The sequence below is a fragment of the Callionymus lyra genome, chromosome 1 (genome assembly GCF_982586985.1).
Source record: "Callionymus lyra chromosome 1, fCalLyr1.hap1.1, whole genome shotgun sequence".
Classification (NCBI taxonomy): Eukaryota; Metazoa; Chordata; class Actinopteri; order Syngnathiformes; family Callionymidae; genus Callionymus; species Callionymus lyra.
The window spans coordinates 2,561,323-2,576,783 of NC_141818.1; the positions used below are offsets into that span (position 1 = coordinate 2,561,323).

At 36.1% G+C, this 15,461-nt stretch overlaps 1 protein-coding gene across 2 annotated transcripts in view; it reads right to left on the minus strand.

The window, feature by feature from the left end:
- Positions 1–12,575, minus strand: part of ikbkb (inhibitor of nuclear factor kappa B kinase subunit beta) — a 21,888-nt gene extending 9,313 nt beyond the window's left edge. For both annotated transcript variants that reach the window (XR_015710822.1, XM_087788019.1), the window contains exons 1-7: positions 12,438–12,575; positions 11,695–11,816; positions 7,693–7,787; positions 4,693–4,813; positions 2,964–3,033; positions 452–540; positions 57–146 (exon numbers count right to left, since the gene is read on the minus strand). Coding sequence is in view for 1 of the 2 variants with exons in the window: in XM_087788019.1 (XP_087644145.1) it covers positions 57–146; positions 452–540; positions 2,964–3,033; positions 4,693–4,813; positions 7,693–7,787; positions 11,695–11,799 (570 nt within the window). In the remaining variant the exon portion in view is untranslated. The remainder of the gene's footprint in view (positions 1–56; positions 147–451; positions 541–2,963; positions 3,034–4,692; positions 4,814–7,692; positions 7,788–11,694; positions 11,817–12,437) is intronic.
- Positions 12,576–15,461: the final 2,886 nt, after the last annotated feature.

Below are 15,461 nucleotides of genomic sequence, written 5' to 3' on the forward strand. Positions count from 1 at the left end.
AGTCGACAACAAGGTTTAGTCACTTCTGTCCTCCTGGTCCGGTCGTAATCACTCACCAGATACTGGAGCGTTCCCACGAAGGAGAAGGCGATGCTGGTGTGGTCCAGTTCCTTAGCGTAACCGAGGTCTGTTATTTTGTGGATCAACTGTGAGAGACAGTGGAGAAGAATAAAGTGTTTATCACACGTATAAACTCAACGTCACTTTTATATGTCTGGCCTCAGTTACACGTCCTGTTACTGTCACAGATCATGAGGTTGTATTATTTTTTTCCTCCTAGAGATGAAGTTGCTGTAGAAGGAATATTTAATACGGTCTTCCTTCCATGTGAGAAGTTTCTACTTTGTCCACTTAATCCACATCCAGACGAGAAGCCAAGATTGTTGCTGCATCTTTGTTGTGGTGTTGGTGTTTTTGTCATCACTTCACTTTCCCAGACTGTAAAACTCACGCGCTTCTCTCCCTGTTGCAGCACGATGTTCTCAGGCTTCAGATCTCGGTGGATGATCCTCTTTTTATGAAGGTACGTTAGAGCCGACGCTGGAGGAGAGAAGAGAGAGTTTTCATAGCTTCACATGTGTTGGATTCTCTCTTTTTTGTGAGATGTTTGAAACGTGCGACTCTCTTTTACTTCCTTTTATATATTTTAGTGTTGGTTGTTCCTTTATCCTGTACTCTTTCCCTTCCCTTGTTCAAATCTCCAGGCTATTCTTTCATTCTAACATGTTGGATTTTCCCTCATCCTGTAAACATAAGTACTAGATTCTCCATCATGTTTTCCTCTCACTTGTGTTCGCTTTCTTTTTTGCTTGTTATATCAAACGTCAATCATCTCTATTCTGTTTTTATGACTTGTTAGATTGTTCCCTGTCGCCCTCTTATGTTGGATTTTCACTCATCCTGTAATCATATGAAATGATGAAGGATATTATTTATATTGTTGTTCTCTTTCTTCTTTTTTCATATAAAATGCAATTAATCTATATTCTGTTGTTATGACTCGTTAGATTGTTCCCTGTCGCCCTCTTATGTTGGATTTTCACTCATCCTATAATCATATGAAATTATGAAGGATATCATTTATTCTGTTGTTCTCTGATTTATGTTCTCTTTCTTCTTTTTTCATATAAAATGTAATTACTCTATGTTCTGTTTTTATGACTCGTTAGATTGTTCCCTGTCGCCCTCTTATGTTGGATTTTCACTCATCCTGTAATCATATGAAATTATGAAGGATATCATTTATTCTGTTGTTCTCTGATTTATGTTCTCTTTCTTCTTTTTTCATATAAAATGTAATTACTCTATGTTCTGTTTTTATGACTGGTTAGATTGTTCCCTGTCGCCCTCTCATGTTGGATTTTCACTAATCCATGTATTATTTCTTCTGTTGTTCTCTCACTTGTGTTCTCTTTCTTCTTTTTTTTTCATATACAAAATGTAATTCCTCTATGTTCTGTTTTTTATGACTTGTTAGATTGTCGCCCTTAATCTCTCATTCTGTATTCACATCAAGAGATTCACTCATTATTTTGTTCTCTTAACTCATGTTCTCATTTTCTTTTTTCTGTTTATATAACATTTCAATCATCTACATGAATTGTAAGATTGTTCCTGGTCACCGTCTCATGTTGGATTATCTTGTCTGTTGCTAAAGTTAAATATTCTTTATCATTTCTTGATGCAATTAAATTAATAAATCAATTATTAAATAACTCATGAAGATATTTTTCATACATTCATATATATATATATGAGATAGCGTAAGGCAAAATCGTAATATTTATTTGTCTAGCAACTTTTAGGCAAACAATGGTCGATTAAAACAAACATGATTTAAAAAAAAGACTACATTAAGAACAACACCAAACGTTCATATAATAAAAACTAGTAGAATATGTGAGGTATTAAAATAGCAAAGTAAAATAAAATGCAAAAAACGATTGAAGGAAGAACAAAAACTATTAAAACATTAGGTTCAGCACAAAAAAGTCTGTTAAAGTTATTTTAAAAAAGAGATTTATATGATTCTCTATCTTGGTTATAATGTATATGTAGTGAGGATGACGATGCGCAGGAGCTGGAGATGAGGGAGTAGAAGGAGTGAAAAAGATAGTGAAAGTATTTGGGTTAATCATTTAAATTGACAGCAGGAATGATAAAAGAAAATAGTGACGATGCAAAAAATTCTTATTAACCTCCTTGGATGAATAGTTCGTCTACAGAGCAACACAATGAGAAGTTGAACAATATGTACTGTAGATAAAGTCTCTCGGATCAGTAGAAGAAAAAGTTCCTCAGAAACTGGTCAACATTTCTATTATGTATTTTAAGATGAACCTCAAGTCAGCAAAGTGAACCTCAGGATGTCTGTGTTTCTAGCTTTGTTTCAACAACAGGACCCAAGAGACGTTTTCTTACTAGTTTAGTCTAGTTTGACCACGAACAGCATCATCGAAGCTCATCGGCGGCTGATTATTCGCTGCTATAGTGTAAAGTCAAAGTTTAAAAGATCCTCGCGTGACTAGAGAAGTGTGCGTCAAAGTGTGAGTAGTGGGTTCGCTGGCGGTGAGTGTTCAACAAAGCGGGAACACATAACCTTTTGTGCACTTAAATGTGTGTGTTTGGGTGTGTTTGCTTCTGTCATAACACAGGAGGGTTCACCTATGAGCAGGAAATGTCCAGTAAGTAACAGGAAGTGTGTATCTGTGTGTGTTCAGACCGTGTGTGTTGTGTTTAGAGGTTGAGGTGATGAGGCTCATCATGAATTTTGTTTATGGAAGAAGGTTTTGGAGTACGACGACTGACATAACGCGGTCGCCACGGTGACTAAGGACTGAAGTTGAGGGTCAAATCACTGGTGACGTCTTGATACTCGTCTTTACTACAGGAAACTGATACCGATGACACACAGGCCCGTTCAAACCCACGAGATCTCAACAGACCGAGCGATAAATACTTACAAATATCTTGTAACAGAGTCAGGACTGAGCTCTCCCTCATTCCACAGCAGTTCTCCAGCAGGTGCAGATACTGGGCAGAGAAACAGGACTTTAAGAGCCTGACGTCATCACAACAACGGATCCATTTCATCAGCCTCGGCTCAGCAGCCAAACCCCTTCCATTAGAGAAGTTTGTGTTTGAAGAACTGGACGTATATTGGAGGTCATGAACCGTTGGATCAAACAAGAGTCACTTATATAAGACGGTCTCTACTTAACTTGGGGCCTTTAAAAAATTGAAATAAATGACTTTAGTTTCATATAGTTTTTATTTATAAGTTTAAAGTCATCATAAATACTCTAAGGATTATCTTGCCATCGACCATTGTTCCTCTGTCTTTTGAGTTCAGGTCGAGGGGGCAGCAGCTCCAGAGAAGGATCACTCAACCTTACATGTGCCTAGTTTTTAGTCATAGAGCTGAAGTGGCATCAGAAGCTGAGGAATCTTAATGGATTTTTATTAGTATTACGTATTTGTTACATAAATTACTCAAGTTTTTTAGTGGAATAGTTCGAAGGCAATAGTATTAATTTCAACTTCACAATAAAGTAGTTTTTTCCCATTTAACTTTTAGATCTACTGGAAAATCCCACTAAGGATTTAATAATAATAATTAAAATAGGGAGAATAAATGGAGTAAAGAATGAAATAGTTGAGTGGAATAAATAAAGAAGTAAAAATACAAATTTTGGTAATTTTCTACAATGGAAAAATTTTAATTTATAAACATGTCCATGTTTATATAACAATAATTTCTTTGGTAGTTATTAACATTTATAAAAAAGTATATTAAGCACGAAGAAGGATTTGAGGTTATTCACATGAATATAATTGAATACTATATTGTTTCTAAGATATATAAGTAAACAAATAAACAGCGAAAACACTAGGCATGTAAAACCAGAATGGGAACAGTTTAACAACAAGTTTAAGTTAAATCTGACGCAATGGTACACAACTTGAAATTTAAAGATTTTTTCTTTAAAGATTTTAAATTCTGTATTCCTCATTATTCCACTTGTATTAGTCCGAGAGGTTCTTCTATCAGGAGCCATGATGGACTGTGTTGCACACGGGGGCGTGATGGTGGAGCAGTTTAGACCTTCATAGCTTCTGCATGACCAAACTCCAGTGTTTTGTTAGACCAGCGTGAGGCGGACATGCATTCCTGCCTTTTCCACACTGAGCTGCACTAGAAACAACATCCCTGACACCAGTCACCATCTGGATGCAACTGTCAGGTTACAAATAATAAGATCAAGTTCGCTGTGACCTTTTTAGAACATTATGGAGAGAAGGTGGATATGAACGTTCCTGAGTAACAATTTTGAATCAGTCATAATACAAGAAACTAAAAGAATTTAAGGTGTATTTTCTGTCTTTTAAGATATTGAAATGCTTAAAAAAGTTTTAATTTTTCAGGTGAAGGTTAGTCAAATTTTGTCAGACAGTTTTTACTTAAAACCAAACTTCAATATTTACTTAGATTTCAGTTTATGCAGAATAGTCTTAATTTTCCGTCTTTAGTGACACAAATTTGTTCTTCTAGAGTCAACATTCGAAAGCATCTGAAAGACTATTTCTCCCCGGACACAGACTTTGTGATTCTTTTCGGTCTGATATTTTCGCCATATAACATCCAGACCCAACAGTCTTATCAAACCCAATGAGTCAAACTTGACCGCGGACCTTCCTCAGATCTCCTCCCTGACAGTATTCCATGGCCAGCAGTGGCAGGTGAGTGGTGGCCACCAGCTTGTGCATCCCCTCCGGAACCTCCCGGGCCGCGACCACGTTGACGTGGTTTAACCTGAGGAGGAAAGAATCAAACTGATACTGGATGGTGAAGGTGTTGACTTGGTGCATTATCCAGATGAGTTAGGTTTAGGCCCAGTTTGACCTCCATTTCTATCTGATGTTTCCTTTTATGATTCATAACCTGAAAGAAATCTGTTCCTGATTCCCAGTAAGCCTGCTGCTACGAAAGCAAGAAAAAATGATAATAAACTCACAGTGAGAACCATAACAACATTTTAGGTTTGGCTCATCAAAGGCAGCTGGAGATGCTTAATAGTCACCAATAGAATGATATACTTTGCAGGTTTCAGGCTGTTATAAGATTAGAAAAAAGCTCTAAATATGTTATTGTCCGTATTTAGTTTTCACATAATAGATGTTCCAAGGAAGACAAAAAAAAGGTTCTCCAAAGAATCCTTTGATTCAACAAAAAGAGGAAACACGATGAGTCAAAAGTGATCACGTAAACGCTTGAATATAAAAATAGAGACAAAAGTAGTTGTGGTGAGACGGTTGCGTGTCTTGACACGTCAAAATATCCTAGTCAGTTCCATTTCTGCTAACTTGTATTTACGCCTGTAGAATTTGTGTCGTCGCCTCAGACGGAGAGGAAAATCAAGGGTGACGTGGAAAATACAACTTTTAACCAAAGTCTTCTGTGAGATATTTAGACCAGAGTGGTTTATTTCTTTTCGTTGCGGGGTTAATTTAAGTTGAGCTACAAATCTCTCCGATAATCATCATGTTTACTTTCATCATCTTCAACTCATACTAAGTGAATAATCGCTTAAATCTACTCTTATTTCTTTGAATTTTGACTCATTTTAACTATGGAAGTCGATGATATGGCGCTGGTCAGACCAGAAGAATACACATTTTAAAATTCAATAACTATTTAACATATTTCCAAACCACGCAAACCATATTAACTTATCTATTTTTTTTATTAATAAAATATCCAAAAAGTAAGTAAAAATAAATAAATAAATAACTTAACTGGTTGGACTGACTATTTAAATAATACATCTACTCAAAGCCACTCTTAACATGATGACACCACGTGTGACAATATTGGAATAATCATTAAAAAAGCTACATTTTTACATAAAAAAGAGGGAAGATTGAGTATCATGGATCTGTAGCAACTGTTTTTCATTTTAGTAAAAATAAAAAGGGGTCAAAACACAAGCTTGTAATGCGTATTAGTAATAATAGTAATAGAAAAGTATTAGAAGTGTACACTACTGTAATTTTATTTTATTTGTATACATTCATTAATTCATTTTCTGTGCCGCTCATTCCCTTATGGGGGTCTCAGGGGGCAGGAGTCTATCCCAGTTTCTTATGGCGAGAGGCAGGGGACACCCTGGAAAGGATGCCGGTCTTTCGCAGGACACACAAAGACACACAACCCTTCACACACACACTCATACCTATGCTCAATTTCCTCAAATTCCCAATCTACCTCTATATGTTTTTGGACTGTGGGAGGAAACCGGAGTGCCCGGAGTAAACCGATGCAACACGGAGAGAACATACAAACACAGAAAGGTCACATGTTGACTCCGTCACAAGCTGGAACCGACAACCTTCTTGCAATCGTGCGTCCTGTTCTTTTATCTTATAATTTATTTATTTCAATTGTTGTCTGTGGTTTTCGTTGAATGATGGGTATGTTGGATTAAAGTATAGTTATGTAAGAAAATTCAATAAAGACATGTTTTGATTCAAAAGTATTATGTTCTTCTTGTGTCTGTTTTTCATTCCGCCCTGGTTTGTACAAACCAAAGAAGAATAAACAGCCAAATTAAAAAAAAAAATTGCGCTACAAGCGCTTTAAAAAGGTGTGAAAACACGAAAGACTTGTGAAAGTGCAGCATTTTTTTTACTGTTGACGTGCGTGTACATGCGTGTTTAGTGGCTTTAATATCTTAATAGCGCGTTGGATCGCTTCCCCTGCCCTGTGGTTTACTTGCGCGTGGGACGGTTGTGGCTGTGACCATGTCTGTCTGAGAACAAAACACTTGTTAAACTGGGACAAGAAAAATAAAAATATCTCTCTCTACTCCAGAAAATTAAGAAAGAAAAACAAGCACGTCAGAGCAGCTCGGAGACGATCCTGTGACCTGAAAGTTGAACTGAGATAATTGTCCAGACAGATGTTGACGGAAATGAAGACAAACCAACGAGGTGGAGGCTCACGACGGCTGTAAACCCCCACAAGCTTCCATAAATAACCCTCTGAGGTGGTGTAATTATTTAATGCCTTTCTGTGATTTTAACAAGGTCATGGTGCCAATTTAGTTTTTTTTTTAATGTTGGAAAACAGATGAGTGCTTAAAAGTCAAACGTCAAAGTCGTGAGCACTCGGTTTGTCGAGACGTTCACCGCAGAGCCACGACTCTCACCCCCGTACAGAGATGGAAATAGTAGAGACTTTTCAAGAGGAAAAAATATATAAACAATTGTTTACTTAAGTAAAGAAAATGAGAAAGTTAACAACAGAGAGGCGAAGAAGAGAGTGCAGACAGGGTGGAACAATCGGAGTGGAAGATGACGAGGTTGACATTGGGAGACGACCTTAAAGGTCAACATCAGAAGAGTATTTATAAAGGAAAAGAGGAAAGTGAGAGAAGGGAGACACAATTGGATGAAGAAAAAAGAGACGGAAATACCAGGAAAATGAAAAAAAGACGATAACCTGAGAGGTTCAAAGTATAGAAGTCTAACATCTTGAGGCAGAAGAAGAAGAATCTGGTTCCACTTCCAAGTAAGATTACAATTCCTTCCATCGGTGCATCAAAGCAAGATGGAATGGTGGATTTATTTGAATTCTTTCGCTGTATTTTCCATATAAAAAGGCACTAAACAAGTGTCTGATATGATACTGACCGTTTCATGATCTGGATCTCCATACACCATCGCTCCTCGTTCCTGGCGCTCAGCTCCTGTCGACACTGTTTCAACGCGATCTCCTCTTCTGTGTCCTGAAACAAGAACACAAAAGGTTTAAGAGGCGATGGAGCGACATGAATTAAAAGCTGTAATTTTTGAGTCGTTTTGCTTGAAATTCTTGAAATTCTTATTTTTCATGATGGGAATATGTCACGAATTAGGGAGAAAACATGAGAAACAAACACTGTCACGGATGTGTATTTTCAGGAAATGAAAGCATACTTTTGTGTTTTTTCATTCCTGTTCTGACTTGACAACAAGCACGAGGGGATTTTTACGAAGCCGGCAGATTACTAGGTATTGAGTCTTAATGGTCCACGGTTTCATTTTGGTTTGGGTTTGTTTAAAGGGAAACTGACGTGTTGATGTAAGTGTCTCTTTAATAGATGTTATGACTCTATTGTATGTTGTGTCTGTTTGTACAAAACTCTCTTTTCATTTAAATATTTACATTAAAAAAATAGCTTAAGCCCCGCCCACTGGAAACACTTGTGCTGTGTCTCATATCGCATAGTTAGTATTTTTAGTGCGTAAGTGCGTCTCAATTCTTTGTATGCGAAATTTAGTGCGCCATGCACACTTAATTGGTGTACTAAAACGCCCACAAAACTGAGTATGGTTCGATGGACACTAACCACCCTAAACGGCCGCCATCTTAATGACGTTTTAAACGGAAGTTACGTCATAAATATATATACATATACTTACAGGTGCCGGCGATAGCGTTCAAACAGCTGGTTGAAACATCGTTAAATAGTAGTAGAAGAAGAAACTGTCGGGTCATTTCCTGTTAGTGTGTAGCAGCAGAGTTTGATTTGAGACATACTATCTGTTGAGAATTTGCGTACTAGTTAGTATGTACACTATCCTGATGCATACTAACTTCTAGTATACTAAGAGAAGTATGCGATTTGAGACACAGCATTGGTTTTTAAGGAGATGAAATTAAGTTTCCCATAACCACACCCACTCTGCTGTGATTGGTCAAGCATCGAGGTTTGTCACCCCGCGTCATCAATCAAGAGTCTCCACCTTCAAGGGACTCGTTGTATAAACAAAGCTGGCGTGATTAAAGCTGGCTTGAGGAGGAGTGAAGTCACAATGGAATCCCCTCTCGTAACCTCTTGTTCGCCCAAATTGCACAGCAACTTTATGAAGTAATAATTTCAAAACATGGTCATGGTGAGGAACTTACTGCAGCTTGGAGAGGAAGACTTTAAGTAAGTAAGTAATTAAGTAATTTGTACTTTAACATTTACAACATGTGAGTCAGGATAGTTGGGTAACACTAGTTCACCCTTTAAATAGTTGTGAAATCAATCACTTTATTACATTTGTAGAAATAACATCATCGGTGTCTTGGCGTCTTCTTCACTCACAGGATAAAGAGTATATAAGTTTTTAACACAAAAAACAACTTTATCTAATTTTATTTCAAGTTTCTATGTGCGCATTTCTGCCAGCAAGAAAACTCCGCTCATTACGATGACCACTCCTTCATGCTTCCCATAACCATATCTGTTTATAAACCATTATATATACATGAATACAGGATGATGATTAAACTTCCTCTGGAAGTCAACTCAGCACCACTGATAATACTGTAGAGAGCTCGGCTCACTGACCAACAACTGGTCTAAGATTTAAAGGTCGACTGATTCAACACTTGAAAAAACCCTTTTTTTCATTCCTTTTTTACAAAATCATTTTTGTCGGCCCCTGGATGCTAGTCTTAGTATCAGAGTAGATAAATATTGTTGAGCTAAGAAACAGATTATCAATGACGACAATGATAATGGAGAGATAATGTTACTGTTGTTTACTGAAGAAGGACAAACACAGATATAATTTGGATAAATAGAGCCTCAGAGTATTTAAAATATAATATCATAATGTGACTCATATTTCCTGTTTAAGAATGTAAATATCAAGGCTGTGTATTTTCAAGAATCTTGCAATACAATACGTATCATGATACAGGAGTAACGATACGATATTTTGCGATATATTGCGATACTGTAAGAGCAAGGATATATTTGTGACCCTGGTCTGAGAAAGGCGCGTTACAATTAATAATAACTTAATTACTTGTTTGGTATTGACCGAGTACTTGACTATAGTGTTGCAGAAGAACTTGTTTTATTTGTTTAAAATATGTCAAAACATAGAGTCGATTGTATCCTCTCGTCCTCAGTCATCACTGGGATCTCGCAGGATTTCAATGTTCGTTCAACCGCTTGAGGACGTAATGACTGCTGCCATATAGTGGCCGGAAGTTTAATTGAAAAATGAAGAAAAAAGGTTCTGCATTACATGTAATTATAAATGAAAACAAATCCGGAAAAATATTTGATTTCATAAACACCATATTTAATTATAACTCTTATAAAGTAAATTAATTCATTATAAAAATAAAAAATCGATGCAAGGATGTTTAATATCGATACAGCATCGTGAAGTTTAGTAAATATACATCAGTAAACTATGGTAAATATACATCAGTTAACCATGACGACGACAAACTCGCTGTGCTGTTACGTGACTCATTCATCTGCGAGATACACTCATCGGCGGAGGAAAAGGAAGGACCACAAAGCGGTTGTGTGTTTATATTCCCATAATTCTTGTTGAAAATCTCCGTCCCTCTCATCCTGTGACGACCGGTGACATCATCACACGAGACACCGCAGTTCGGAAGTGCATCCTTAAAGGTGCAGCTTCTGTCGGTGTTGTAATTCTTGTTATAAGAATAAAGAAGTTGAATTCCATGAGGAAAACAACTTCCTTTTCTAAATATACACTGAGGAAACATGACTTCATGGTTGATGCTAGTAATACCAAACTAGTTATTTATGTGTATAAGGATGCTCTTGATAGTTGTTTATCTCTTTACACACATCAGCTCTGACTCTCTGAACATTTTAAATGTACCCTTTCAGAATGGTCATTTGTTGCCCCCAGTGTCCCTAACTCTGGTTCTGGTCCCAAACCCAAAGGGGTCCAGATATTAAAAAAAAAGTTTTTGATATAACCCTTGTGCTATCCCAGGGTCAAGGTGAACGACCTCCCTGGCTTCCATAAATACATATGTGGCGGTGGAAGTGGTTCACCTTGACCTAGAGACAAAACAAGGGATACCACAAACACATTTGTTTTCAGCCTCGGGTCACCTTGAGATAAGGGGTCCTTCATGTGTTTCTTTTGATTATTATTCTCTGAAAGGTTTTTGGTTTTGAAAAAAAGAAGGTATTTTGTCCGAGGTCACATTAGTCTTTTTCTAAACAGTCTAAACCAAAAAAAACGGTACAATAAGCCTGTATAACTCTAAATGATCTATTTTTATTGTTTTTATATGAAGTTCGAACTGTGAATATGATGCCGACCTTAAACCGCTCAGTGGTGCAAACAAGGTTGGGGACTCACTACTGTAACTTTAAAAAAAAAGGAAAGTCCTCTAACATCCTGGAGATTCAAACCATCAACATTTAACTTAATTGTTCAAACAGAAAATGAACTGTGTGGCCGTATAGCTAGAAGAATGTGCATCAAAATCTTTTCATCTTCTCTCTGCCAAAACAAAACTGACCCTGTGTCCAACTTAACGTTCTCATTCAGTTGCATCTGCGAGGGATCCTTCAAAAGAACCTAAAACGCCCCACCAATCATGTCAACATCTGCGTTAGCATCACCTCTAAGCACTTTTTGAGAAGCTAACTTTTGGTCTTTTGTCCATTTGAAACTGGCCTTTTACATGTTTCAGATACACATTTTTCACTAAAGCATGCATTTGTATTCTAAAAAATATATATTCATTGTGATATTTGATATTAATTATAATATAAAATGTTATGTTATGCCAAAAAAAAAGACTATTTTCGCTAACGTTTTGATTCGAAGAGTAGAGTTAAACATGCAAACACAAAGAGTGACGCCCGATACCTTATTTTGCCATTTCGTGACGTTTCCAAAACCTCCATTGCCGAGTCGCTCCTTGAGCTCCCAGGGGCCACAGCTCAGAGGCTGCTGCAGTGGGACCCGATTCATGACTTCAGAGGCTGAATCTGGGAACACATAGTCGGACTTAAATCTGCTTGAAAATGCATAAAATGACTCAATATTTAGTCCATCGGACTAAATATCTAGTCCATCGGACTAAATATATACAAATTAAAAGTTATGGGAGTCAGTTTTGTCGCTCATCTGCAGCACAAATATTGATATTATGCTGCTATCATGTTTTGTTAAAGTCAGAAAAACAGTATGTTTAGTCTTGTATAAATATTGCTGCACAAATCATTTATTTTTATATAAAAATTGACTTTGTGATCAGATAACTACAATATTAGTTTGTATAAAAGTGCATAATGTATTTAATATCCAATAGGATAAAAAATATAGATGTTTAAGTGTAATATTGAGTAGTTATAAAGTAATTACTCTTTCAAGTCAGTATTTGTATTGATAAAAACGTATTGTCACTGTGGTACGTTTACGTGAACAATTACACATTCGTATAGATTTGCAGGCTAATATAAACATGTTATTAGAACAAAAAGTGATAGTTCAGTTATATTTATTCATCATGTAAAAGTGCCGTATAAAGAAACACTTAAAGTATCTTATTATACTAAGTAATAACGTTGCATTACACGTAAATAATAAAACACTTATTTTATACGTACCTTTGACTTTTCCGCTGGTAATAAGCGTTTTGAAATAAAGTTAAGTGACCGGTTTAAGCATTAAAAAACAATGTTTTTAAGTGAAACTTAGCGATAAAGAAATCTCGCAGAAAAACTTTTTTACTTCCTGGTTTTTCTTGTTTCCTGTAAACCTGTAGGCCACGCCCCCTCTTCCAGCGCTGCTTTAAATCCATTACTGTTATAATATCATGTTTAACTTTATACACCGCGAGAAAAGAAGAAAAATCGAGTATTAATAATATGGATTTATGTGGAAAATAGAAGAAAAAGCCCCTTTTATATCTAGAATGACCTTTTCTTTCATGTAAAATTAAAAAAGGTAAGTAAAATCACCGTGTTTTGAAGTTTGTTGAATGTTTTGGTTCTTCTTAGTTAAAGCCCCTGCAGGATATATGATGTTTCATTAACTATTTCACCACTGCTAGTAAAATAAGTGAAATTAAAAAGAAATAATGTTAGATGTTGTTGAAAATGTTCTTTAAAATCAACGTTTTAATGCATTACTGCACAGTTCTAGTTTGTGAGTCTTATAACATGAACTTAATGAACGAAATGTGAGATAATTTGAGTGTTTTTAACTGTAAAAATAGCGTTTTATCAACATTAAACACAACTCAGTGTAACATGTTATGCAACTGCAGAAAAAAGTGTAATTAGTGGTTTGGATTTGCATAACAAGAGAGCAACAACAGGAAAGTATGTGGAGGTGGACACGTCGGTAACAGTCGACTCTATTCTGGGAGCAGACATAATAACCGTAAGAGTCCAGTTTCACTACTTCCCAACCGTGGTCGGATCAACTTTCTCCCACTCACACCAGAAGAGTCGAAAATATTTGCCCTCAACACTGCGATAAGCAGGTGAAGACAGAGAGGAGGGAGGAGGTCCTGAGATCATTGATACTTCGAAACACTCTGGAACATTTTTTAACATCAATCAAGTGAAGATTATTGCAATTACAACAATTTTGAAATAATAAAAATAAAAATAAAAAGGGAGATTTCCAGTAAAAGACAAAATCAATCAATAAAAAACATTAGATTAGTGTTTCTGTGAGGGAGTTTGTTTTTCCAGCATCATTAAATACCATTAATAAGTTAAATAAAAAACTTTATTGACAATTATGACTCGTACACTCAACATATGTTACAGAACACAACGTCCTGCTTTCATCCCAAAGCATCTAGACTTCATCTGAGATCACTTTGATGTATGAATTACAAGCATGTGTTTGTTCAATGACTCAAGACCCTGGCTCTTCTCCATGTTATACTTGGATGCTCTCCCCAACTTTCCCAACCTTTTTTTTCTCGGCTCCATCATCATCATCACCAGGTGGAGTTTAGAAAGACGCAAGCGATTCTCCTCGTTCTTTAAAAAACATGTCACTGATTAAAGTCTGACGCTGACGTCAAAGTGTGACGTGGAAGGAAACTAAACAAAAAGCATCTGAGTGACCAGTGAATTAAACTATCAAGGATTACATGTGGCCTCTTCAGAGATGTAAACTAACAAGTGCGTGAGTCGTGTTTGTCTTAGTTCTAGAAAGGTAAATAGATTTTTAAGGATGTTTAACAACCATTTTACATGTGGTATTATTGTGTAGTATTGATGTTTAATGATTTTTTCATGCTAAAGGAAAATGTTCTGTTTTTAAATCCGTCCAACGTTTTGTGTTCAGAATGTTCTTCGAACTGTACGATGAATCGTGTGTGGCGGCGATCTACCAACCGTTTCAGGAAGAGGCGGGACAATTAGCAGTTGAGATTGATTGACAGGTCACTATCCAATCATTTTATACTGGACGATTGAAATCACTGGACAATGTTTGTTTTTTTTACAGTAAAGTACCTTTCGCAGGTGAATTAACATTTAACGATCATTTCAATCAAATAATTCAATATGGAAAGATTCCAGATAGAAGTTAATTAAGATAAATATTTTAAGAAAGATTAATTAAGAGCTTAATTAGGTTAGGTTAGGTTAGGTAGAACTTTATTGATTGAAATTGTTTTTTTTCTCCAAATTATCCACAGCAAATACAGCAATTATTCATAAAAAACAATCAAAATAAAATAAGAACAAGAACAAAGAGAAATAAAGAGAAAGAACAAGATGATACAATATAAGTCTAAAGATAAAGATAAAGAACATAGATCAAAGAAAAATAAGGATACAAAGATTAACAAAGAACAGAACATCAAGATACTTTCACTCCTGCCCCCGAACTCAGAATTGTACAATTTAATAGCCCGAGGAATGAATGAGTCCCTGAGTCTATTTGTTTTGCACCTGGGAAGGAGCATTCTCATTCTGCTTCTCTGCTCACTGATGACATTATTATACATTATTTGTCAAAAAATGGAAAAAAAGATATTTGGAAATTTAAAAAAATGTAATTTTCCATATCATATAGATGTGATAAAAAGTACAAAATGTATTTCGTAGATACATAATACAAATAATATCACACAAGATGATGATTTTTAAAGAATAAAGAGAGAATATTATTATTATTATCCAGACACTAATCATTGGAAAGCAATTGTCAAAGTACTAAATATAATACAAGCTAATAACTGACACATATATGTTGCTGTAACACAATAATCTAACATACAATAATTTGATGAACTGACAGATTCAAATAGTTTGTGTTTTGACTCTCAACTAAAAAAGATGGAAAGAAAGACAAACAACACGATCCACGCCCTGACGTTGGATGTTTAACGAGGACTTTATTGACGATAAAACCGATGGACATTAATGAGTTGAGCTGCTCGGAGAAGAGATGAAACCATTCTGGAGGATAAGTGGCAGATTTCCTGAGGAAGGGAAGGGTGGATTAACCAAGTCTGTGGTCGTGACAAACGACTCCTGGACGCCAACCGGAAAAACCCACAAAGATGCAGACGTTTGTAACGTGACAAAGAGAGGCATCCTGTAGGTGTGACGGAACTATTTTTCTCTTTAATTATGATCAATTTCATGCTTCTCTATACC